Source organism: Mustelus asterias, chromosome 12 (genome assembly GCF_964213995.1).
Source record: "Mustelus asterias chromosome 12, sMusAst1.hap1.1, whole genome shotgun sequence".
Classification (NCBI taxonomy): domain Eukaryota; kingdom Metazoa; phylum Chordata; class Chondrichthyes; order Carcharhiniformes; family Triakidae; genus Mustelus; species Mustelus asterias.
The window spans coordinates 27,167,946-27,195,168 of record NC_135812.1 but is presented as its reverse complement, the minus strand read 5'-3'; the positions used below and the strand labels follow the sequence as shown (position 1 = coordinate 27,195,168).

The 27,223-nt window shown below is 40.5% G+C and overlaps 1 protein-coding gene across 2 annotated transcripts in view; it reads right to left on the bottom strand.

Moving 5' to 3' along the window:
• tmem248 (transmembrane protein 248) overlaps window positions 1-22,897 on the bottom strand; it is a 38,719-nt gene extending 15,822 nt beyond the window's left edge. For both annotated transcript variants that reach the window (XM_078224950.1, XM_078224951.1), the window contains exons 1-2: window positions 22,419-22,897; window positions 1,955-2,131 (exon numbers count right to left, since the gene is read on the bottom strand). In XM_078224950.1, coding sequence (XP_078081076.1) covers window positions 1,955-2,131; window positions 22,419-22,421 — 180 coding nt within the window. In that variant the 5' untranslated portion in view covers window positions 22,422-22,897. The remainder of the gene's footprint in view (window positions 1-1,954; window positions 2,132-22,418) is intronic.
• Between the last annotated feature and the right edge of the window lie 4,326 nt (window positions 22,898-27,223).

Genomic DNA, 27,223 nt, shown 5'->3' with positions numbered 1-27,223 from the left:
GATTGGAAGGTGGAGAGGTTTAGGGATGGAAAACCACAGCGTAAGGCTTTAAACAACTGAAGACATAGCTGCCAATGGGAATGAGGGAGAATACACAACAGACCAGAACTGGAAGAATTCTGAACTCTCAGAGAGCTGCAGGTTATAAAGGTGGGGAGGGGTGACCCCCTTAAAAAAATTGAAATAGAACAAAAAAATGTTTGAAGTGTTGGATGACCAGGATTCAACTGAGCAGAAACTGGAGTAGGATAGGATACTGACATTGTTTTTGATGAGCTGAATTTTACAGATGGAAAGCTGGCCAAGGAAGTATTGGAAAAGTCAAAGTCTACGTAGAAAATCATGGAAGAGGATTTCAACATATGGGATGCAGTAGAGTCACAGTCTTTCACTGGAGAAACTTCAAAAGACTTTTAATAAGGCATAAATATAAAAATCAGGATGCTTCAAAGTTCCAAAAGCTCATAAGAAAACTGAGAATGTGAGCCTTCATCTCAATAGATTTATTGAATCAATTGCGTAAAAGGAGAGATTACAGGAGGTTGGCCACGAGCCAGCGGTCTATTAAATGCCTGGATGCCGTGTTCAGGGAGAAATGATAGGCGACAAAGCATAAGCAAGGAAAGAGTCAGAGCGAAGAAGCAAATATGTAGAGATTTGTTGATTCCTTTCCCTTCCAGCATCTCCTCGTATCGATTCTAGAGACTGTTTACTCTTTAAAAAATGTTTTTTTTTAAAATAGGCTGCAGCACACTATCAGAAACAGAACACTTCAATTAACAGATCAACACTACCCTTTGAGATGCAAACAGCAGACTTGCTTTGCTTAACAGTTGCGATAGCAAAACCCTACTGAAGCTTTCTCCTGGCTCTGGCAGAGAGTGCATCAGTGTTGATTTCTGACAGTTTTAAACCTCAAACTTGCTGGTTTTATAATATGGTATATATTTTGTATCTTGTGACAAATGTGGTGACCTATTCAGCAAGTATCTCAATCCTATTGGACAACACTTACTATAAAAGAATTTCTCACCAAAACTAGCATCAGATTTAATCAAAATCACTTAGCTTCGATGTTTTTTGGAGGAGCCATTCAACTGGGATCTAATCTACCCTCTCAGCTGGAAGTAAAAGATCTCATAGCACTGTTGGATGAAGCATAGGGAGTTTACATGGTTCTAATATTTATTCCTCAACCAACATCATTGAAAAATGTTTGTTTGTGGGCCTTGCTGCGTGCAAATTGATAGCCACATTTCCCTACATTGCAATTGGGGCTAAACCTCAAAAATTATTAATTTGTTGTGAAGTACACAGGAACACAAGGTGCTTTATAAACGCAAGTTCTTTCTATTTAAAATGTTTTTTACACATCACTATTCTGTTGTCAACTTGACAGTGCAGTCTGCCAACTTCGTGCACGTTTGAAATGCTTAACAGAAATCACTAGCTAGGTTGCACTATGCCACAGTGAACAGCCAATTGTATTATGTATCAAGAACGAGACAAAGTATCAAATATAATTTCTGCTTTTATTGACTTAAGGACTCAAATGGGTCAGTGATAGTTTAATATGGGTCAGGGAAGAAGATTTAAAAGACTGGGAGGATTCTAGAATCCAGTGCTTGCTACAAACATAAAGATTCTTTATATTTTAAAACATTATAGATCATAATATTGTCTAAACAGCAGGTATATTTAGCAAACTACACATTTGCAAGAGTAGTTTTGTTGATTTGCAAACACCAACGTTTGTAAGCTTAGCACCCCAAAGCAGAATAGATACATCCCATACATATATTTCAGAATAAAATTGCCCTTACATTCACTTTTGGAACCCAGTCTTTAGAAAGCTCATCATGTAAAGTCATCTATAGTCTTGTATAAATCTAGAACTTTATCAGTTTATGAGAAACATTTCCATGCCATTAAGGGAGACATAAAAAAACAATACCTCAGTCATTTCTGGAGACTTGATTTCCTTTATTTTAAAGAAGTAACCCAATGTCAGGAAAGCTATGGCCATTGCACTGACACTAATCATAAACACCACAAGGGGAGGACGGTTGCTGATGTATACCTTCAAGTTCTCAAGTGGATGGATAGAAAACATGGTTCCTGTCAAGTAAACCTGTAAAACAAATGATTGATTAAATTCGTCACAAGAACAGATTTCATCTGCTGATTTGTGGGGGGTGGCTAGCTCAGTTGGCAGAATGTGGTGCAGAATGACGTCAATGGCACAGATTCAGTCCCTGTGTGAGCTGTTGCGGGTTCATGGGGACATGCCTCTTCGCCTTGTCCAACACTTGTGGAATGGTGTCCCTCAAGTCAAATAACCAATTGTCTCCATTTAATGGAGAGAATGCTTATGGTCCTTTGTGGACAATGGCTAATTACATTGTGGTGAGGGGGAGATGCTGACATGAAAGATTTCCTAAAATTCATAGTTTTGATCCTCTGCATTAAAGACATGGGTGCCAATCAGAATTTTTTTGCTGCACAAGTACAATATAAAATCAACAGCAAGCTCAAGGTGAATGAAAAATCATACTAAATGTACAGAAATCCAGAATATAAACATTATTCTTGTTCATAACACGCAATCAGCAAATCAAAATTCTTACCAAAAATCACACCAGTTTCATACAGCATCAGTCATATAGCTAAAATATAATAAATAACTTCACACATCCAGGACATTTCCAGAAAAACACTCACTTGTTTGCTTAACTTGCCAAATCAGTCCTCCTCCCATTTCCAGCCTGACAAACACTCTACTCAGCAGGGTCCAGTAGACTTCAGCATATGGGGCCACATTCAGAACAATTTGAAGTAACAGTAAATTACACTCCCAAATAAGCCTGTATCAACGCCAACTGTTGTCTGATGAAAAGTTGATACCCAGTACTTATAACTAGTTTTTTTCTCTTTTCAGATGCTGCTTGAACTAACAAGTAGAACATAGAACATTACAGCGCAGTACAGGCCCTTCGGCCCTCGATGTTGCGCCGACCAGTGGTACCAATCTAAAGCCCCTCTAATCTACACTATTCCAATATCATCCATATGTTTATCTAATAACCACTTGAACGCTCTCAACGTTGACAAGTCCACCACTGCTGCAGCCAGGGCATTCCACTTCTAGCATCTTTGTGGGTTTTTTTTCCTTTTACTGACTATTTAGGTTGACTACAGAATAATGGCGCTCGGAACCATTTGATTTGATTTATTGTTACAGGTATTGGTATACAGTGAAAAGTATTGTTTTTTTTACACGCTATACAGGCAGAGCATACCTTACATAGGGAAGGAAAGGAGAGAGTGCAGAATGTAGTAGAAGCATAGAACGAGAATTAGAAGGTATGCTGGGCACAGCTTGCAAGAAGTCGCCATACTCCAGCGCCATCTTGGTTGGAGTTGTTTACTCAATGCTTTAATTGGCTTCGAAAGGATTAACTGAATTAACTAATTAATTAAAGGATTAACCACAACTTTAAGAGATGTTTGCACGCAAGATTGCTTCTTTTAATTCACCATTGCCTTAGGGTAGCACATGGACCCCACTAAGTGTCCTTTACCAACCAGAAGAAAAATCAAGAACTCAAACAAATGTGGATTTTCAGATGCAAAGCCAAGACATATATACTAACAGCCAATGATAACATCTGGATACGAGGATATATCAGTAAAAATGTTTTGCATATGGCACACATTTCTTTAACATATTCATGTTGCTTCCTGTTGTCCTTACTTTTCCCAGTCTGTATTTTATTCATGACTACAATCATTTAACAGCAGCTATTCCATCCATTTCTCACACTATATATAACATTATCTATTTCATGGTCAGTGGCAGCCTTCTTAAATAGCCATCTACAATTTATTAACATATTCTAACCACAAGGACAAATCCCTTTATACTCTCAGGTTGTTTCTCGCAACTTCATTCAAACCTACTTTGAAGGCCAAATATAAGTCAGCTATATTCATTGTATGTATCTATTTTAAATACATTTTAGTATTGGTTATATTTTTATAAGCATTGCTCATGGGACTTTGCTCATTTGTGCTGGCGAGCACAAGCTTGCTCCATGTCCTCACCCAGAAACGAGACCAATCATTTTGTTGCTGTAAATTGCTCCCTTTCTTAATTGGGGGCACACTTCTGCTTCCCTTCTTACGAGCCAAGAATTTGGTTTCTCAACTGCCAACTCCCTTTTTCCAACCCAAGGCAGAACTTCTCCCCTCCTGCTGCCACCAGCAATCTATGCTTCTCAATCTAATCAGTCTACATCCAATTGGCGTCATCACTCCCTGTCTAGGAGCTGGACTCGAATCCCAGCCAGGCGTCTAGGCTTTGGCCGCTGCCCATGAATATTTTAAAGGTGACATGTAGGCAGATAGGAAGCCAATGAAAGTTGGCAAGTACAGGAATAACAGGGAAACAAACATAACAGTTCATTTGTCACAGGCAGCAGGGTTTCCAACAAGGTACAATTTGTGAAGAATAGAATTCAGCAAGAATATGGAAGCAAACAAAAACATAGATAAATGTTTTATCAACAGCAATGATAAGCTGGAGGTAGATGCTGGTGATGTAGCAACGGTGATAATTGGTGGCATTAGACGGTGGTAAGAATATTGGGCCCGAAACTCATATTGGAAATGAGCAGGTCACTGAGTTTTCACACCATCATGTTTAGTGTCTGGGAGCTGTCGAAAGAGTGGAGGGAGTCAAGTGTCTGCAGCCCAGTTATGAAAGCATGTACTCAAACAGCCAACGCACAATGTCCATCACAGGCTGCAGAAACAAACAACAGCTAACATTCTGCATTTCCAACTGGGGGAACCGCTGTTCCACAGAGCAATATAGACATCCATTGGTCACAGAGGTGGCTGGGCTCTCACTCTTTAGGGCGAGTTGTGCTGTTTGCCAGATCGTTCACATGGAGCTGCTTGGATGGCACAGTGGTTAGCACTGCTGCCTCACAGTGCCAGGGACCCGGGTTCAGTTCCAGCCTTGGGTCATTGTCTGTATGGAGTTCGCACATTTGCCCCGTCTGCGTGGATTTCCTTCGGGTGCTCCAGTTTCCTCCCACAGTCTGAAAGACGTGCTGGTTAGGTGCATTGGCCATGCTAAATTCTTCCTCAGTGTACCCGAACAGGCGCCGAAGTGTGGCAACTGGGGGATTTTCACAGTAATTTCATTGCAGTGTTAACGTAAGACCACTTGTGACACTAATAAATAAACTTAACCCACCTAGTAAGAGGCCAAAACCCATGTTCGTTTAACGGCCAATTAGCAAAGGGAAAGACAGCAGCATCTCTTTGCCTTGAGGTTGCCTCAAGATTACATGCCTGGAAATTGAAAACAAAGCCAACCCTGAGGCAATGATTCCTATATCTGATACATGACCCAGGCAGCTCCACAGCACACCATGGCATTTATGATGACAGGTTGGCTTGCTTGGCTCACTGACAGGACCCAAAGAGTTGGATTTGTCACCACAAGCTGAGATTCTTCCCACTTAGTTCCAAATAAGCCTGTAAGACAATGCCCCAAGAGGAGTGACCCTAGAATGGCAAGAGACAGGAGTTTTCTAATATTCTTCATTAGGTAAGCTGCACAGCTTGATATAGGGAAACATCAGTATTATCCTGCTCACGTATGGCTTCTCTCCTTGGCTCTTCAGGCTGGTTCTAAGCTCTCCGGATATTGGTATATTAGTGCAGTGCATACTTGTGGATTCAATATGAGAACAACATTCTAGAGCTTGGCTCAGTTATTAACACTCTTACCTTTAAATAGGAATGTTGCGGCTTGAAGCCCCAAAACATTACTTGGGAAATAAGGCTGACAAGTAGTCCAGTCTTTTCCAAACCTGGACATTCCTACTCCTTTATGAATAATATTTATATTCATCTACATTTAAAAACATCTGTTCTGTGATGTGTGGCGAGGTGAGCATTTGTACCCATCATTAACTGCCTTGAGAATGCGTGTTGGGCCACAATCTTGAGTCACAGTAATTCATTTGGTATTAGGTAGAGAAATCTAGGACCGGGCAATGACGAAGAAGTGGCTATAAATTCTGTCACCTTTAAAAATGTTGCGTTGCGAATTAGTTCACTGCAAGCTCTGTCAAACAGCAAATTAAACGAATGACTAGTTAATTTGTTTTTGGTCATAATTGGTTGATATTAGCCAGGCCCAGGGTCCAAAACCTGAAAATACAGCTTGTTACAATGTCCCTCCATTTATTTTATTTTAAATGTTGGTTTTGTCTTTTTTTCCAAGAGCTCACGGACAACCACATACAGCAGTAGGAACAAAGAATAGTGCCTCCTCTTTACACATTCCACTGCCCCTTTTTACTTTGCAACACCATCTTTTTGTCATTCAATCACTCTTGCCCTCCATATTACCACAGAATCTGTTCTATTCCAGCACCCTGCCCCCACGCTTTGCCTGTCTGTGGACCTGTTTTCAACTGTTACATCTTTAACTTCTTCCAGATCTGATGAAACAGCATCAACCTAAAACACTAACACTGCTTTTCAAGCTTTACAAATGCTGCCTGACTTGAGTCTTAGTGTTTTCTACACACACACACCTGAAAAAGGCCATTTTGGTTCATCAGCTGTTTAAAAATAGAAAATACAATTCGTTACCATTGTTGCTCAACTCACTTTCTTACAGACTGTTTTGCAGAGTTACTGACACAGCGCTTTATTAAATCATCTGTTTTTCTACCCGATGGCCCGCTTGCTGTATAATAGATTAAAAATCACACTGAAGTCTAGAAATGAACAATGTGCATCGTGCTTCCCTGTATTCTTAAACTGCAAGACATCCTGAAAGAAATCTAACAGGTTTGTCAAGCATGTCTTCCCTACACAAGCCATACAATTTTGTCCTAATAACTTCATTCTTCTACATATTTCACAATATTCTTCAAGCAATGGTCCCTGTAAAATATTGTTGCCATAACCAGTTTCTCAAGTGTTCAGTATCTTTATGGTTTTTAAACACAAAACAAGGCCAGCGTGGTACATTTGATGCACGTGCATAGCTTAGCAGAAAGGATGCCTTCATGTCCGCCCACTATTTTACCCACGACAAGTCAGGATCACCAATTTATAATTTGTAGAACTTTGTTTTAAAAAAAAAAAGAATTACATATTGCAAATTACCACAATGCAATTTCATCACAGGAACAAGCCATATGGACAAACAGCCAGCTCCACAACAGCGTTTTTCTACGCCTCTTCATCTCGTACCATTAACATATTCCTTTGCAATAAAACAAAATACTACAGATCATAGAAAGCCTACAGTGCAGAAAGAGGCCATTTGGCCCATCGAGTCTGCACCGACTCCCCACAATCCCATCCAGGCCCTATCCCCTTATCCCTACATATTTACCCGCTAATCCCTCTAACCTACGCATCTCAGGACTCTAAGGGGCAATTTTTAGTATAGCCAATCAACCTATCCCGCACATCTTTGGACTGTGGGGGAAACCGGAGCACCTGGAGGAAACCCACGCAGATACAAGAAGAATGTGCAAACTCCACACAGACAGTGACCCAAGCTGGGAATCAAACCCAGGTCCCTGGAGCTGTGAAGCAGCAGTGCTAACCACTGTGCCACCCCACTGGATGCTGGAGATCTGAGATAAAACATAAAATGCTGGAAAAATTCAAGAGGTCTGGCAGCTTCATTGGAGAGACAAACAGTTAATATCGAGTCCGATATGATTCTACTTCGGTACCCAAAGAAGTTGGTCTGAAGTAGTCATGTTAGAATCAAAACTTTAACTCTGTCTCGCCACAGATGCTGCCAGAGTACAAAGAAGTTATGTTTGGATTCGAAGCAGTGCATTTCATTATTTATATAATCAATGTAGGACTCCAACTCTTACACTGTTTTCTGAAAATTAGTAGGACGGAACAGGACTGTGACCTCCAGTAACCACACACCCTTATTATAAAGTTTTACTTCAACTTGGTGTTCAATTGTTAGATCTTAAAATTTTAAAAAAGTGTGTTCATTTCAAATATGAAACATAATTTCTACATCTGAAATATTTAATTACTGTGAACTACAGAGTTCTATACACACATGCAATAAAGGTCATTCAACAGACTTCTAATAATGCCCCCAGTATTCATTCGTTACAAATATGAACATGAATGCATGCAGTCGCAGTGAAATGCATTCATGAATGGCTCACTCAAGTAGGAAGTCACACTGAAAGAAAATGTTTACCAAAACCAATTATGCAACCAATTTATACTCCAGTACCTTAAATCTGATACAAGGATTTCTTTTTACTCATCTAACCAGCTTTCAAAATGCAATGTGGGAGTTTAGTTACATGGTGGCAACATTACTACAAAAGACAAAATATATTAAATTGTTTTCTCTGTTGATTCCGCAAGACTTTTAAAATTTATTCATGGATTGTGAGCATCAGTGACAGGGACAGCATTAATTGCCCATCCCTAATTGCGCTTGAGAAGATGGTAGTGAGCCATATTCCTTAACAGCTGTCGGCCATGTGGCAACAGTACTCCCAAAGTGCTGTCAGATAGGGATTTCCAGGATTTTGACCCAGCAAGTGAATGAATGCAATACATTTCCAAGTCAACATGATGTGTGACATGGATGGGAACTTGGTCGTGCTTGCATGCAACTTCTGCCCTTATCCTTTTAGGCATTAAATGTTCTAAATTTGTAGGGTCCTGGACAAAGCCTTGGCAAATTGTTGCAGTGCACCTTATAAATAGTACACACTGCTGCCAAAGTGTGCCCACAATGGAGTAAGGGAATGATTGAGGTCATGGATAAGAAATGAGCTGCATTTTCCTGGATTATGTCAAGCTTTGAGTGTTATTGGAGCTGCACTTTTCAGCCAAGTGGAGAGTATTCCATCACACTCCTGACTTGTGGACAAGGAGTCAAGTGGTGAGTCACTCATCACAAAACACCCAGCCCCGACCCATTCTTGGAGTTAGCCCAGCTAAGTTTCTGGTTAACAGGACGTTGATGGAAGGGGATTCATGATGGCAATTTTGCTAAATGTCGATGGGAGTTGGTCATTGTCTCGCACTTGGGCGACATAAATGTTACTTGCCATTTATTAGCCCAAGCCTGAATGTTGCCCAGATATTGTTGCAAAAGATCTTGCTGCAAAGCAAGGACAAAGTGCTTTATTGTAAGGTAAGGAAAAGTGCTCACTATGTTTCTGGATATTTTAAAGCCAGAGAATTTTACCATTCAGGGCAGTGTGTCTGTACTGGCTGCTTGCTCGAACAATCCAAAACTAACCTAAGTGGCCTGCTCTGTTCTCATAATCAAACATCTATCCAATTGTTCTGCAGAAGATGGAATGGTTTTTGCCTCGATTATCAAATGGCAAAATTGCAGGAATCTTCCACAAGAAGTTTTTTCTCCCAACTTCATTCTCCACTCTGACAATGGACGGCAGCAGTTCAAGGCGGCAGCTCACCACCACCACCTTCTCAAGAGTAATTGGGAATGGGCAATAAACGTACCATGAACAAATATTTTAAAAATGAACTGATGACCACTCATCGCTAATACCCCAACCAGAGGAAAAAGTCTTATTCACCATATTAAAATCCTTCATTATCTTAAGAGTTTCTACTCAGTTCTCTTAGCTTCCTCTGCTCCAAAGAAAATAGTCCCAATATCTTACATTTCTTCTTATAGCTATATTTTCCTATCCATGGCATCAACTTGGTGAATCACAGCTACAGTGGTAACATCAGTGGAATAGTAATCCAGAGGCCCATGTTATGCTCTGTGGACATGGGTTCAAATTCCACTATGGTAACAGGTGGAATTAAAATTCAATTAATAAATCTGGAATTAAAATTTGTCTTAGCATTGGTGGGTAATCTATGGGACTATCAAACTATCTGGTTCACAAATGTCCCGTAGGGAAGGAAATCAGACAACTTCACCTTATCTGGACTACAGGGGATTCTAGACCCACAGCAATGTGGTTGGCTCTAAACTGACAATGTTAAGGAGGATTCAGAGCAGGCTAATGAGTTCAAGGGCAATACGGATAGTCAACAAATGCTGACCTTCTCAGCAATGCCCACATCCTATGAAACAATAAAGAATCTTAACTGTATACACTTTATGGGGGGAATATTAACATATGGGTGGGTTGAAGGCAGGTGAGAAAGTAAAAACTTAATATCCTCAAACCTGACCCTAACCTACCCACTTATTATTAAATGGGGCAAACGAACTTATCTCTATGTAATTGGCAGATTCCTCCCTCACATGCAATATCCGATCTCCCCCTGCCATCCATTCCCCTGCTGTTTCCTACCTGGCACCCAATTGGAAATCCCGCTGAAAAACATTTTAGAAAGATCTCCTGCAATTAATATCCCCAGCACGTTTGGGAAACCCTCATTTCAAGACTTCTGATCCAAAAATCCCTTATCCCAAAACGATAGATAATGTTCTAATTTTAGCCTAATACCAAATTTATTATACAATCATTATTTGTTTACATTTGTATACCATGTTTAGATCTGTAAGATACAAAATTATATTGGGTGCCTTTAATCTTTTTATTTACCTGTACTTGAATTTTTAATTTAGGTATTTGAACTCTTGTTTCTCTGTTTATCCATACCCTTCAGCATCTTTCTATTAATTCATATTCTCGTTTCTTGCTTTTACCTCCACAAATCATTACATCACACATCTATATTAAATTGCACTTTCCATAAGTCTATCCAATTCCTTTTAAGTTTTTTTCACAACCGCACTCGAGATAACTTCCCTTCTGCTCAAGTCCAAACCATCAGCATAAAATAATTGCAAAATGGGCACAGCACTAACTCCTGTGCTTCACCAACTCTTCTCCAGTCCAAGCAATATTCATTTAGCCCAAATTAGTTGGAAAATTAGTTTGTTGTCTATTAAACAGTTTTCTATGTATGCTGCTGCAACCCATTTTATGCTACAAGCCTAAACCGTCTTGGATTTCTTATGACACCTTTTCAAACAAATGAAACTCCAAATGCACTATACCTACTATACTTCCTTTATCTATCCAAACATTTACCTAAAGAATTCCATTAACTCTGCTAAACATGACTTCCTTTGAATGAGAGTTGTCCCTAAAAATGCATAGGTTCATTACGTGCTCTTCAACTTCATCTAAAAAGACAGATTCTAACCAGTTGCCCACAACTGACATCAGATTAACTATTGCAAAATACTCTGGATGCTGGAAATCTAAAAACAGAAAATGTTGCAAATACTCCATAGGTCAGGCAGTATCTGTGAACAGAATCAGTGTTGATACATAGAATCCTACAGTGCAGGAGGCCATTCGGCCCATTGAGTCTGCACCGACCAGAATCCCACCCAGGTCCTATCCCCATAGATTTACCCCCCTGACACTAAGGGGCAATTTAGCATGGCCAATCCACCTAACCCGCACATCTCTGGACTGTGGGAGGAAACCCACGCAGACATGGAGGCGGGGGGGGGGGTGCATGCAAACTCCGACTTCATACGGGTGAATTTCTGTATCGCAGAGTTTTGTTTTAACTTTAGATTAACTGTTCTCCAGTTCATCCTTCTCTACAGGACTAAAACTACTCCAATAAGTCCCTATGTATCTTGGTATGCTCAATATCGGCGAACGTAGCGAGGGAAAATATTGTGGTGCAAGTTTTTTCTGCAATGTATCTTATGGGATTTTTCAGGAGCTTTATTATGACTTGAAAAGCAGTACAAACAAACATCAGATAGTAACGGGAGCTAAAAATTACATGACAGGCTCATCAGCAAATGAATTCAATCAAAGACAAAGCAAATTATGGAACATATCCATTCCTCATTGAGCATCCAAAAAAAAGCAATCCTTTGCTAATATTTATGAATACTGAGCACTGGGTAACTGCCGTGCAGTAACATGGGTTCATTGATTTATTTCCCTGCGAAATCTCTCACCTTTCTCCAGAAAGTTTCTAAAGAACTGGTAAACTGGGAGCATGCTACATGAAATGTACCATTGGTACATTTTTTTTTTTTACATGCAACCAGAAACAAAGGAAATAAATAAAAGCTTATTTTAAACCAAAGAAAGCTATCGGACAGATACATATATGCCAAGCCAAAATCAATTTGTCATCTGATGGTAAATTCCGACAGCTGTGAATGGACTTTGCAGAAAGCAAAGCCAGCTGGTCGGTCAATTAGTTCAATTGAAATACATCTAATCAAGCTTTGCAATCATGACGTGCGCGTGGGTCGACTAGGTCTGTCTACTCAATGGAATATCAAAGCAAAGGCTTTCATCTACAATAGCTTGTATGTTTTGAGCTGAATATTGACTGCACCAGTAGCTAAATATTTAAGTGACTGTCAGGTTCCTATATATAGACATTGGAGCAAAAAGACTGTGATTGGAATTCTAACAAATTTCATAATTACCTAATGGTTAGGAGAAATAAAAATATCCTTTTCATAATTGCAATTTAGCACAAGACAGCTTCAGCAACAAAATCTGTCTGCAATACTAACCAGTTTGCAATTTGGATTTAAAATAGCATTTTAGCAATAGATTTTATAACACATTTTACTAACATGGTGACATATTGTGTGATAGTCTGTGTCAAGTTCCAATTTTTGGTGGTAATTGAATTATAATTCCAAAATGACTAACATGCACATTTTAATTTCCCCCAGATATGTAAGTGAAAGCTATTTTAAAAACAATCACTTTCTCTAAGCCTTTAATACCTAATTATGTCTTCCAAACTTGCATTCAGTTTTTGTTTAATCAGCTACAGATTATACTACCAAAAAAGTAGGAATCAGGATATTAAAAATGATGAATGTTTCACAATGTACCACGGCAGATCTTATTACCGCAGAATTCCATTTTATATCAGAAGGTGCAAGTGTAAAGTGTTTTCAGCACTTTTCTTTAATCAGAGTCAAGCACAATTACTTCTCAGTTGACCTGGAAAACTTGCAGAAAAATTTAGAGTTCATTTGAAATGGTGCCCTTCCTGGGAGCAGATACTAGCACTGCACCTGTCAAAACAAAAACTGTATGGAGATCTAGCATTTCTGGTTCCCAAAGTTGCTTAGTAGTACAGATTGAAGATTGTTGGAGAGACATGATGCTGAAGCTTTGGTCTTGCACTCATCCGTACAAATGCAAGAATGCCAAATATCAAATAATCACAATTTTGCATGAAAAACTCATACGCAGGGACCAGTCCTCTGCAAACAAAAGAAATATGTTCAAGCCTTGCACTTTTTTGAATTACGTGGGAGTTTGGAAAGCCTCTAGCTCCTTAATACTTGCTCAATATCAATGCCTCAGCCAGATACTTGCCTACCAATCAGCACCTTTTGCTCCTGCCATATAAATTGCTTTGATCATTTGAAATTTGGCATTCTTCCATTTGTCCTGATGAGACAAGAAGCTTCAGCAAAATGTCACCATTCAGCAATACGTCTTGTTTCCCATTTGATGAAAGGGTCTCGGGAACGGCAATGAGAATTATTTAATGTACCGACAGAAGAAATGCATTTAATTAACATCCTTCCCAAATGTCTGATGATATTTTTCCTGTGGAGAATTTCAGTAAACTCAATTGAGCTCAGGCAGAAAACAAAAAGACCAAGGTATTACTTTACAGAACTCTTCAGAGAATATCCTGCAATCACAGAATGTTTTGTAATCATTCTACCCACTGTTGTCGATAAATCAGTACCACCGGTTCACACTAAGTGAATAAACCAAGTTCCTTTAAAAAAAAATGGGATTTAAAGATTTTTACCAACATTTTGGAGAAATGTCCCCCACCCGTTTAAAATCAATAAATTGCTTGATAGAAATATACTAAATTCCCCTTTAGAAAGTGTAATCAGAACCCAAGACTAAAAAAAAAATCAGATAAAGGAGGAAGGGAACAAAGTTATTTAAATACAATTTACTTCTCACTTTGTGATTATTTACAAAACGTGGCCACCACTCTTACAGTTCAAATTGCTCTCTGCAGACCCAATGCAAGCTTGAAAAAGTATTTGAGACTGCAGGACACTTAAAATATTCCAATGGACATAGTCTGAACATTTCACAATCCTTCTTTGTGATAAAGGCCAAGCTGTCAAACTAATGAGTCAGTAAATCACAACATAGGTACAGGAATTGTGAATAGCAGCGTCAAACATAACTGAAAGATTGTGAAATGTTTGAACTGTGTTCACTAGGACAGTATAAATGTCCGGCAATACCATGCCTTTTTGAAACTCAGGTTGGGTCTGCAGAGAGCAATTTGAATGGTGGTCACATTTTGTAATTAATGTTGGGAGTAATTTGAGATAATAAATTGAGCGTCACAGTGGAACCATATTGTGTAAGATATGGAAGTGCATTATTTTTAAGACATGATTTTTACTACTCATGACATGTTCCTCTATACGCTAAATAAGTCCTATGACAACACTGATTAATCATTGAAAGTTTCCAAAGTGCTGCAACATGTATATCAAAAAACAACTACCACAGCATTAATTGAATGTTAAGATTGAAGACATTGTCCTTGCCACAAACTCTCCATTCCTAAAGTACCATTTCTATCGCTCTCTCTGAGAACTGTCTGAAGCTGAGCTGGACCATTCACAACCTTAGTGTTGTGTTTGATAGCAAAATGAGCTTCTGGGGTCACAAATCCACTCTCTCAAAGTCTGCCTATTCTCACCATCATAAGCATCACCCTACTCCAACTCAGTCTCAGATAAGGATTTCAACAACACACGAGCTATATCTTAGTTACCTCGACTTGACTATTTCGATGCTCTCCTCGGCAGCCTCCCCTTTTTCATTCTACATTAACTTGTGCTCATTAAAACTCTGCTGCCTTATCCACTCATCTATCACCCTTGTCCTGTTAATTTACATTGGAGTCTAGTCTGATGATGCCTCACTTTTAAAATCCCCATCCTCCTTTTCAAACTGCTCCATGAACTCAATCCTCTCCATCTCTGTAATCTATTCCATTATTAAAAGCCTTCAAGATCCTCAAATGCTCCTCAAATTCCAACAGCTTTCAGAAACAATAATTTGGTACAAAATTAACAGGCACTCTGAAACACAAAGATTAAGGAAAGCCAGCACAGATTTGTCAGGGGAAAAAAACATTTAACTAACTTTTGTTCAGAGTAACAACAAAGGTTGATGACGGTTGTGTGATTGATGTGGTGTACATGGACATTTCACAAAATATCACATAACTGGCTTGTCAGAAAAGTTCAAGGAATAACAGGGACAGTTGTAGCACTGATACAAATTTGACCAAGTGACAGGAAACAGTAGCAATAGTGAAAGGTAATTTTTCATACACGAGGAAGGTATGTACTGGGGTTCCTAGAAGTCAGTATTAAGACACCTGCTTTGGGTAAAGGGCACAATTTCTGCGCTGTAATGTTCTATGTTCTATGTTCTAATTTCAAAATTTGCAGATAACATAAAACTTGAAAGTGCTGTGAACTATGAGAAGGATAGTGATCGGCTTCAAGAGGAAATGACATTCTGGTGTAACAGGCAAACAAATGGCAGATTAAATTTAACGCAGAGAGGTATGAAGGGATTCATATTGGCAGGAAGTAGCAGAGACAATATAAAATAAAGGATACAAACTTCTAAAGGTGGTGCAAAGGCAAAGGGGTCTGGGAACAGAGGTGCATGAGTCACTGAAAGTTGCAGAGTAGTTTGAGAATGAAGTTGATGGGTTTAATAAAGAAACAGAGCACCAAAGCAAGGAAGATATAATAAATCCAAATAAAATACTGGTTCAGGATCAGCTGGAGTATTGTGTCCAGTTCTTGGCACCACACACAAGGAAGGATTTCACACCCTGAAGAGAGAGAGAGTGCAGAAAAGCTTCATAAGAACAGTTCCAAGAATTTCTTAATTCAGTACAAAGATAGATCGGAGATGCTGGGGACATTCTCATTGGAGAAGGATAAGTTTGAGAGGAGTTAGATTGAAGTGTTGAGGTTTTCAAGAGAATTGGATAATTATCTGCAATAATATTGCAAGAAGGCAGGGAAGTGAGACTAGGCAAGTTGCCCTTGCAGAGCACTAGTACAACACTGGAATTATTCTATGATTCTATCAGTTGCATCACCAACTGTAATCACTCCACCACTGTCAGCTACACGTTCCACCGCACACACGCACGCACGCACACTCCTGAAAGCTCATTTTGGTGTTAAGAAATGCTCTGATAATGTTAATTTTGCTACATTAAAAGGAGTCGAGTAAATACAAGTGGGGTTATTGTTGCTGATTAGCCATTCCAACTTGGTATCTTAAATCACAGAATTGTTATAGCGCAGGAGGCTGTTGAACCCATCATGCCTACACTGGCTCTCCAAATGGTCATCATGACTCAGTGCCATTCCCCTGCACATCGTTTCTGTTCAAATAATCATCTAATACCCTTTTGAATGTCTCGATTGAACCTGCCTCCGCCACGCAATGCACTCCAGACCTGAACCACTCGAAAACATTTTTTTCTCATATCACATTTGTCTCCTTTGTAAATCACTTTTAAATCTGTGCTGTCATTCTTTTACAAGCAGAAAGTTTCTCCCTATCCATTCTAACTATCCCCCTCATGATTTTGAGCATGTCTATCAAATCTCCTCCTATTAGCCGCCTTCTCTCCAAGCAGAACAGTCCCTGGCACTGAAATCTATCTTCATAACTGACCCCGCTCAGCCCTGGAATAATTCTTGTAAACCTCTTTTGCACTTTTTCCAATGCGTTCACATCCTTTCTATGTATGGCATCCAGAACTGTACACCATACACCAGTTGAGGTATAACTAGTGTCCAGTACACATTCAGCATAATCTCCTTGCTCTTGTGCTCTATGCCCTGTTAATGAAGGCCAGAATATTATATGCCTTATTAACTGCTCTCTCCACCTGCCCTGTCACCTTCAATGATCTGTGCACATATGCACCCAGCTCCCTCTGCTCCTGCCCACCAACTCCTCCCACATTAAAGAATTTATATTGTCTATGTTCTTCCAACCTAAAATGCACCACCTCACACTTCTGTATTGAACTTTATATGCCACCTATCTGTCAACGCCACCAACTTTTCCATGTCCTCTTGAAGTACTATACATTGTCCACTTCACAGTTTACAATACTTCACATTTTGTGTAATCTGCAAACTTTGAAATTGTCCCCTGCACACCAAGATCCAAATCATTAACATAGATCAGGAAAAGCCCCGAGAACACCACTACAAACCTTCCTCCAGCCCAAAAAGTATCCATTCACCATTACTCTCTGCTTCATATTATTCAATTTTGTATCCACGTTGCTACTGTCGCTTTTATTCCACGAGCTATAACTCTTCTCAAGCCTATTGCATGGCACTGCATCAAATGCATTCTGAAAGTCCACATACACCACATCAACAGCATTATCCTCATTGACCCTTTCTGTCACCTCCTTGAAAAACTTCAGCAAATTAGTTTAGCATGATTTCTCCTTTAGGAATCCATGCTGGCTCCACCTAATCAAAACATTTTTCCATGTAACTCCTGATTCTAACCCAAATTGTTTCTAGAAGCTCCCCCCCCCAGCCCCACCACCACTGTTAAACTGACTGGTCTGTAATTGCTGGGGCTATCCTTACAACATTTTTTTGAACACAGACATAACATTTGCAATTCTCCAGTCCTCTGGCACCTCCCGAGTCTAGAGAAGGCTGGAAGATTCTGGCCAGTACTCCTAAAATTTCCATTCTCACTTCCTTCAAGATCCTTGGATGTATCTCAAGTGGTCACAGTGCCGTGTTGACTTTCAGTACTGTTAGTCTATTCAACGCCTTCTCCTTATCAATTTAAGGTCAGGAACCTTTAGTTACTGGCAGGAAGAGCATGACCTCAAAAAGCAATTCAAGTTTTAAAAAAATCTGCAACAACTGATCAGACCTCCAAAATATTTCATCCTGAATTTATATATTTTTGAAAATGCCTGTGCAGAGTAACATTTTTTATCCTGGTGAGAATCAGACATGTTCAGATTCACAGCAAAGCTCCTCTTCTTAACCACACAGGTTTGATCAATTTAAGGGGTCTTATTTTGAAATAATTAAAGGTCTATAAAGAAGATGCATTGGATATTGCTTGCATATATGGAATTTCAGAAGGCATGCTAACACAAGCTGCCTGTTGCAAAAGTTAGGGCATACTGTATAGTATTGATGGGATTAGCAGTGCATACACATGAATAATGGCTTCAGGCCAAAAGTAAAAAGGAGCAATAGAATGTTTTATTCAGATTGGTGAGATGTGAAGAATGGTGTGCTCAAGGAATATGTTTTGCTTTCTATTTATATAAACATAGGCATAAAAGGAAATAGTATGAACTTTGTTACTACCAAATTAGTAGGCGTGGCAAAACACCAGGATAAATACAAGAGATGGTAAACAGGTGCAGGATACAATTCAATGCACAGAAGCGCAAGCTAGAAAATTTATGGGAAAAAAAAGCAGAAGTACAGTACTTAATACTAAAATTTAGAGTGGTCAAACACATCCTGGGTGCAAACACAAGAAAGTTGAAGATGGGAGTGTAGGCATGAAAAGCAGGATCACCATTAAGAGAAGAAAGAAAAGTTACACATCTTTGCACAGAGGATAATTTAAAATGGAATAATCTAGACCTTTGAAAGCCATTACAAAAAAGATACAGGGAAGAGGTGGAGAAACAATTTAAATTAATGATGGATTTCTACTTTATAGCAAACACAGGACTCGTTTTAGAACTTGACTCATTTCACACAAGTGCCCTCACGGCAATAGAAAACATGAGCAGTTTTGATCCATCTTTTACATCGTGGCTACATTTAAATTTGGAACCCAGAGAGAACAGTTGCATTTTTTAAAAAACCATCCACATTATCAAATGAAATTATAATTGCAAAGGCAAACCTATCAGACCAAAAGACATTTTGGCATACATTTAAGTGGAAATCAGTCTAACAATTTAGCATAACATAAGCAAAGTGGAAATTCATAGAAATTTAAAATTATATTGCAACTAAGTATCAAATCTTTACAAAAACGTTACAAGCTTGAAAACAAAAGCTGAGTCTCTCCCAAAAGATACAGGATTCCAACTACACAGTAGCCTCTTTAAACTAACACACATGTAACCAAAATCTTAAACTCAAAGGAGTGTGGTGTACGTGATAATTAAATGTTTAGAGAGAATGGGTTGTAGCGTCCACACTGCCTAAGTTCTAAATTAACCATTAGAAAGTTGCAAGTATGTTCAGAGCATTCAGGATATTCCACAAGAACACCTGAGATACATCACCAACTCCTTCTGGGTGTCTCCCACCACATACCTGTGATTTACATTGGAAAGTCAGTGCAACAGTAAAGCAGCAACAACTTTGCAACAGTGTTGTAGCATAAATGTATTCTAAATTTGGTTGGTTATTGAAGTTTGGTAATATCAGCACTGATGCATAAATACTGCACTGTTTTGAACAGTCTGCTGAGGATTATAGACCATATTCCTGTTTGAATGGATCTTACATTAATGCAGCATATGACAATACTGGATAAATATGAATGCCACCAAACAAAAAACAGCATTCACCGGAAATTGGTTGATGAGTGGCAAGTAACATTTGTGCCACACAAGTGCCAAGCAATGACCATTCTTTATTCTGATAGGAAGAACACGGAGAGGCAATATGAAGAGTGCAATTCTAAAGAAGATGCAGGAGCAGAGGAGCCTGGATGTATATGTCCATAAATCATTGAAGGTGGCAGGACAGGTTGAGAGCATGGTTAATAAGGCATACAGTATCCTAGGCTTTAGTTATATGGGCCCAGTGTACAAGGGTAAGGTCATCATGATGAACTTTATAAGACACTCATTCATTCACAGATGAGTACTGTGTCCAGTTCTGTTCTGCATTTTAAGAAAGATGTGAAGGCATTGGAGAGAGTGCTAAAAGATTCATGAAGATGGTTCCAAGGATGAGGAACCTCAATTATAAAGATTGATTGAAGAAGTTATCCTTGGGGAAAAGGTTGAGAACAGATTCAGAGTGATAGGAGGAACCTATCACACATGAACTGTGTGAAGTTTGCAGGTCCTTCCCGTGTCTGCATGGGTTTCTTCGGGTGCTCCGATTTCCTCCCACAGCCCAAAGATATGCAGGTTAGGTGGATTGGCCACGCTAAATTGTTCCTTAGTGTCCAAAGATGTGTAGGTTCAGTGGATTAACTATGGTGTGCAGGGTTACAGGGATAGAGCAGGGAGGTGGGATGCTGGGTAAAATACCCTTTCTTCTAGTCAGTGCAGATGAAATGGGCTGATTGGTCTTCTTTTGCACTGTAGGGTATCTATGCTTCTATGGAAAATGAGAGGGCACAGATTTAAAGTAATTCGCAAAGAAAATCAAATGCCCATACAAGGGAAAAGCTTATCATGCAGTGTGATTAAAGTCTGGGCTGCACTGCTTGAGAATGTGGTGGAGGGAGGCTCAACTGAAGCAGTCAGAAGTGAATTGGATGATTATCTGAAATGGAAGAATGTGCAGTGAGGGTTATGGGAAGAAGGTGGATCTGAAATAGAAGAATTTGCAGCATCAAGGATTATGGGGAGAAGGTAGGAGAATGGCACTAGTTGAACAGTTCAGTCAGGGTGCTGGTGCAGACACAATGGGCTGAATGGCCTCCTTCTGCACAGTAATAATTCTGTGATTCAGAAGAGAATCTAACCATCTCCCCTTGACATTCATAGAATCTACAGTGCAGAATGAGGCCATTCGGCCCATCAAGTTTGCAACAACTCTTCAACAGCGCATCTTACCCAGGCCCTATCCCCGTAACCCCATGTATTTACCCCGCTAATATCCAACTCACACATCCTGGGACACTAAGGGACAATTTAGCATGGCCAATTCATCTGACCTGCACATCTTTGGACTGTGGGAGGAAACTGGAGCATTTGGAGGAAACCCACACTGATATGGGAAGTACATGCAAACTCCACCCAAGACCAGAATTGAATCCAGGTCCCTAGCACTGTGAGGCAGCAGTGCTAACCACTGTGCCACCCCTTCAACGACATTATCATTGCTGAATCCCCCAAGAACATATGCAGGTCACCACTGACCAGAAACTGAACTGGTCCAGCCATATAAATACTGTGACTGCAAGAGCAGGTCAGAGGTTGGGAATTTTGCTGCAACTCACCCCCCTGACTCCCCAAAATCTGTCCACCATTTCCAAGGCACAAGTCAGGTGTGTGATGAAATACTCTCCACTTGCCTGGATGACTCCAGCACCAACATTCAAGAACTTGACACCATCCAGAATAAAGTAGTCTGCTCGATTGGCACCCCAACCACCAGCTGAAGCATTCACTCCCTCCAGCACACTAGCAGCAGTGTACAGCATCAACAAGATGCACTTGCTGCAACCCACAAAGACTCATTTAACAGCACCTTCCAAAGCCATGACCTCTGCCACCTAAAACGACATGGACAACAGATGCATAGCAACAGCATCACCTGTAAATTCCCCTCCGGGTAAGAACTTGATGAGGAACATAGGGTTACAGACAAAACAAAAGGAGGGGAGTGCAAACTAAGCGTATCTGCTCTTTCAGAGCTGGCATATGCGAGTCAGACCTAACGGCCTCCCCTCTGTGCAACAAGATGTCATCTTATAAGGATAAGACATGAACAGAAGTTATGACTGAATAGACAACACATTGTGCAACAGAATTTTCAAACACTACATAATGGGCACAATTTTACAATTTATGAAGCACTGACATTTGTCTATAAGAACTGGAGTGACAGATTAATTTATTACAGCAACGTTGTAGGTTTATAATAGCTACCTCACTGGTAATATATCAAGTCAATTGTGATACACTTCATGATACTTTGTACTAGCTTCACTGCAACATGAACACAAATACCAATTTGGGATTAAAGCGAAGGCTAATAATAACATCGAGGGTACTGTGCGTACATTCGGACTGAAACAATTGCGAAAAACAGCTCAGCGTTACTTTTCTCAGTCCAACAAACCAAAATCCCCACAACACACACACTGACCCCCACTGTTACTGGCGACACTAAGAAATAAGTCTAAATTAAATAAATACGAGGCGGCGAGGATTTAAAAGGAGGTTTTGAAAGTGAATTGAAGAAGAAAGGAGAGAAAACAAAATTTAAAATCTCAAGTTTGCGGCCTAGAGGCAACTTCAGCAGAGCGCAGCCTGCGGGAGTCCCAGCAAAACACTGAGGTGGGGGAGAGAGAGGCTGTACTCACCATGGTGGGACTGAGAGAGCGGCCTCGCCTCCTCTCTCCGAGGACACAGACTGGGGGAGAGGAGGGGGATAGGGGGGACAGTGAGGGGGCGAAGAAGGGCCAGCAGGGCCTGAGCAGGGCAGAGCGGCCTCCTCCTTCACCCCCCCCCCCCTCCTCGCTTGGCTCTCAGCAGCCGGGCAGCAAGGCGAGGAAAGGCCGCGCTCTCGGCATCTCTCACTCCGGGGCTCGGCTCAGCATCTTCTTTGGGCCTGCGGCGGTTATATAATCCCGGTCGGTTCTCCTCAGGGCGACTCTCTCTCTCTCTCCCTTCACCGACTCTCCTCCCCGGGGCCTGGGACACTCCCTGACCCGCTCCGGCTCTGCCTCTGCCGCCGGGTCCCTCCGCCCGCCCTCCTCCTGCTCAGTTCCACTCTCCCAGCACAGCGACACCGAGCTGATTCACCCGGCGACGGCAGCCCGTCCTGACACTCCCCCCGTACAAAAAAAAACGGTGAAATCCAAACCTTGCTGCTGGAGTCCTTCAATGCCAGCCTTTTTAAAAATATACTTGTGAGACATGGGTGTCACTGGCTGGGCCAGCATTTATTGCCCATCCCTAGTTGCCCAAGGGCACAGTTGAAAGTCAACCACATTGCTGTGGCTCTGGAATCACATGTCAGCCAGACCAGATAAGGACTGCAGATTTCCTTCCCTAAAGGGCGTTAGTGAATCAAATGGGTTTTTAGGACAATAGTTTCATGATCATCAGTAATTACAGATCATTAAATTCAAAATCCACCACCTGCCATGGTGGGATTCAAACCTGCATTCTCAGAACATTAACTGAGTTTCTGGATTAATAGTCTAGCGATAATACCACTTAGGCCATCACCTCCCCAAGCATCACAGTAACTTCATTGCAGTGTTAACATAATCCTATTTGTGATACTAATAAATAAACTTTAAAAATACTTGGAATGAGAAGCTAGTTTTCAAAGATTATGGGTGGGGTTTTCCAGCCACACTTACCTCAAAACCAAAAAATCCCACCCAAGGTCAACAGACCTTTCTAGGGTTCGCCCCGCCCACTACGATTCCTGCAGCGGGCAGGATAGGAAAATTCCACCCTTAGAGCATGAAGCAATCTTGATTTTAAAATTGAAACCTCCAATGTTAGACTCAATGTAACAGCAAAGTTTATTTATTAGTCCCAAATAAGACTTACATTAACAGTGCAATGAAGTTACTGTGAAATACCCCTAGTCACCACACTCCGGCGCCTGTTCAGGTCAATGCACCTAACCAGCGCGTCTTTCAGAATATGGGAAGAAACCAGAGCACCCGGAGGAAACACATGCAGACACGGGGAGAATGTGCAAAGTCCACACAGACGGTGACACAAGCTAGGAATCGAACCCGGGTCCCTGGCGCTGTGAGGCAGCAGTGCTAACTGCCTGTTTTAATTTTTTTTTGCAGAAGTTTTTTTTAACTTAAAGTTACAAAGCCAATGCTCAGAATGGACCAGGCAAATCCTTATCCATTTCTTGCTTGTCTGCAAACCGAATTTGAATTCCAATTGAAACCAATTCATGGTGCCCCACAAGAGAGACAAACTAGATCCAAGCTGACAGCATAAAGCATTGCACCCCATCCTGGGCTTGATCCGACGCTTGATCTTAGCCAAAAAGCTGAGAAACAATTTTGTGCAGAACATCTGTCTCCTGCTGATTCTAAATTCACGTCAACTCTCACTGAACCAAGATGCTTGTAGAATCATAGAACCATAGAATCAGAGAATCCTACTGTGCAGAAGAGGCCATTCGGCCCATCGAGTCTGCACCAACCACAATCCAACCCAGGCCCTATCCCCATAACCCCATGCATCTACCCTAACTAGTCCCCCTGACACTAAAGGGCAACTTAGCATGGCCAATCCACTTAACCCACACATCTTTGTATCAGGTTTAATGCACATCAGTTTTTAAAAGTGGAACAGTCCGACAATCCATCTGTTTGATAGGATTGACAATCTGCCTCGCTTAATAGAATCTTAAATTTATCACCTAATATTTCCCCGCTTCCAGAAAAGAAAAATTCCCTGCTGTGCAGAGCTTTGGGGTTGTTACGTCTATCATCAAAACACGGTGAAGTTTTTTTAAAAATCCAATATCAGTGTCCAAGAGATGTACATTTCTCAGTCAGACGTTTTAAACCAGAACAAATTTCATTTACTCACTGGAAATGAGTGAGTTTCTCAGGATTACAAACAATTATGGATCAAGATGGCCATTTGGATTCACCCTTCCAGAGAGCCCAAAATGCCAGATCCCTCTAACCCACTCCTCCTCTTCCCCCCATTATATCACCCAATTATTTCTGCTTGTTTATTCTACATGTTGATCTTTCTTAATTGTGTAAGACAAAATTTTCTGATAGTCTAAACATGCCTGTCTCTTTGTTGAAACTATGCCTCCTAAACCCTGTTCCTAACGTTTAAAGTATTGTTCTGAGTCAACAGGATCTATATCGCTCAAAACCTTGTATACCTCTATAAGATCCCTGGTGGCTCTTGAAAAGCCCATTTTTCTATTTTCTCATAACTTTATATCCTGGTGCTAAGGATTAACTTTGTGGCTCTTCTCCGCACTGCTTCCACCATTTGAAATTTGTCCTTGTTTCTTAGCAACAAGAACTGTAGACAGTATTTGTGGAGCAGTCTGACCAATGCGTTTTAAAATTTCATCATTACCTCCCCTGATTTATATTCTATTGTTTCTGCTACATAGTTTAACATCGTATTGGAGTTGTTGATAGCTGCTTTGTACCTGGTTGGAAATGTTTGGCATTGAGCCTACTAAGATACTGATTTCTTTCAGCTTTTGTACACAACTAATTTGAATAGGAGTGCATGTATGTCCTCTATTTTTTCTTCCTACATGTAGCACATTCCAATTGGCTTTTATATTTTATTTTATATTTTGTTTGTATTGTTCCACCCACATAGGTCCTGTCCAACTCACCATTTAATTTATGAACTGACATTAGTGGTTTTACTGTTAGTTTGGCATCACCTTTAAATTTGACCAATCAGCGTACTATAAAACAATACAGTCCAGAAGGTGGGCCATTTGACCCACCATGCCTATGGCAGCTCTTCGAAAGAGCTCTCAAATTAGCTCCACTCTCCTTTTTTATTGTAGTCTAGCAAATGCTTATTTTTCAAACATCTATCCATTTTAATTTTTAAAGTTATTGCTGAATCTGCTTCCACCATCTTCCATCTCCAAGGCAGTGTATTCCAGTTCATAACTGAATAAAGAGCTGATTTGATTTTGCCTGTCACCTTAAATCTGTATCCTTCTGCCACTGGTAACATTTTCCCTTATTTACTCTAACAAAATCCTCAAGATTTTGAACACTTCGATCAAATCCCCCCTTAAACTTCTTTGCTCTGAAGAGAACAATACCAGTTCCTCCACCTTTTTCCTTCCTAGTACCATTCTGGTAAATCCCCTTTTCACTCTTTCTAAAGCTTTGACATCCTTCCTAAAGTATGGCACCTAAAAGTGGACATAATGCGTCTTATTTTAAGTGTGTAAGTGAATGGATTTTGAATTACTTAAAATCAAGCCCATTACTCCAGCTGGGACCTAACCCGTGTTTTATGAATGGCCTCTTTCTGTGCCGTAACAATTCTGTGATTCTGTGTACATAATTTCCTTGCTTTTGTACTCTATACCACTCTTTATAAAACCCAGGATACCGTTTTTCTACAATTCTTCTCAACTTGTTCCGTCACGATCAAAGACTTGTATCTCTTAAACTCCTTGTCTCTCTGTCTCTGCAGCCCCTTTAAAATTGTGTCAATTCTGATATATTGACTATGTCATTCCTATCAAAACCTTCAACCACTTCTCTGTGCTAAAATTTATGATGTGGAGATGCCGGCGTTGGACTGGGGTAAGCACAGTAAGAAGTCTCACAACACCAAGTTAAAGTCCAACAGGTTTATTTGGTAGCAAATACCATAAGCTTTCGGAGCGCTGCCCCTTCGTCAGATGGAGTGAAGAACAGATTTTCAGTCCATCTGACGAAGGGGCAGCGCTCCGAAAGCTTATGGTATTTGCTACCAAATAAACCTGTTGGACTTTAACCTGGTGTTGTGAGACTTCTTACTGTGCTAAAATTTATATGCCATGAGCTTGCTCATTTTGCCACACAATGCCATTCCCCACCCAGCCACCCCACCCCCAAAGTCTATTGCCATGCTTCTCACCATTTATTCCATCTTCAAGTTTTATGTCATCTGCAAACATTGAAATCATGCCCATATCATTAATATTTCTCAAAAAGAGCAGTCCTCCCAACACCGACCCCTGGAGAACATCACTGCACAATTCCCTACAGTTTCTTTTAGAATTAATTGAACCCCTACAGTGCAGAAGGAGGCCATTCGGCCCATCAAGTCTGCACCGATAGAGCATCTCACCCAGGCCCTATCCCAATAACCCCAAATATTTATCCCACTAATTCCCCTAAACTATACATCTCGCTTGGAACACTAAGGGACAATTTAGCACGGCCAATCAACATAACCCACACATCTTTGGACTTTGGGAGGAAACCGGAGCACCCAGAGGAAACCCACGCAGACACGGGAAGAACATGCAACCACCATGCAGTCATCCAAGGCCAGAATTGGACCTGGGTCCCTGGCACCTGTGAGACAGCACTGTGCCACCGTGCCGCCCACAGTAGTTTGAAAAACAACCCCTAATCCCAGTTCTTTAGCCAATTTTGTTTCCATGCAGCCACTCACCCTTTAA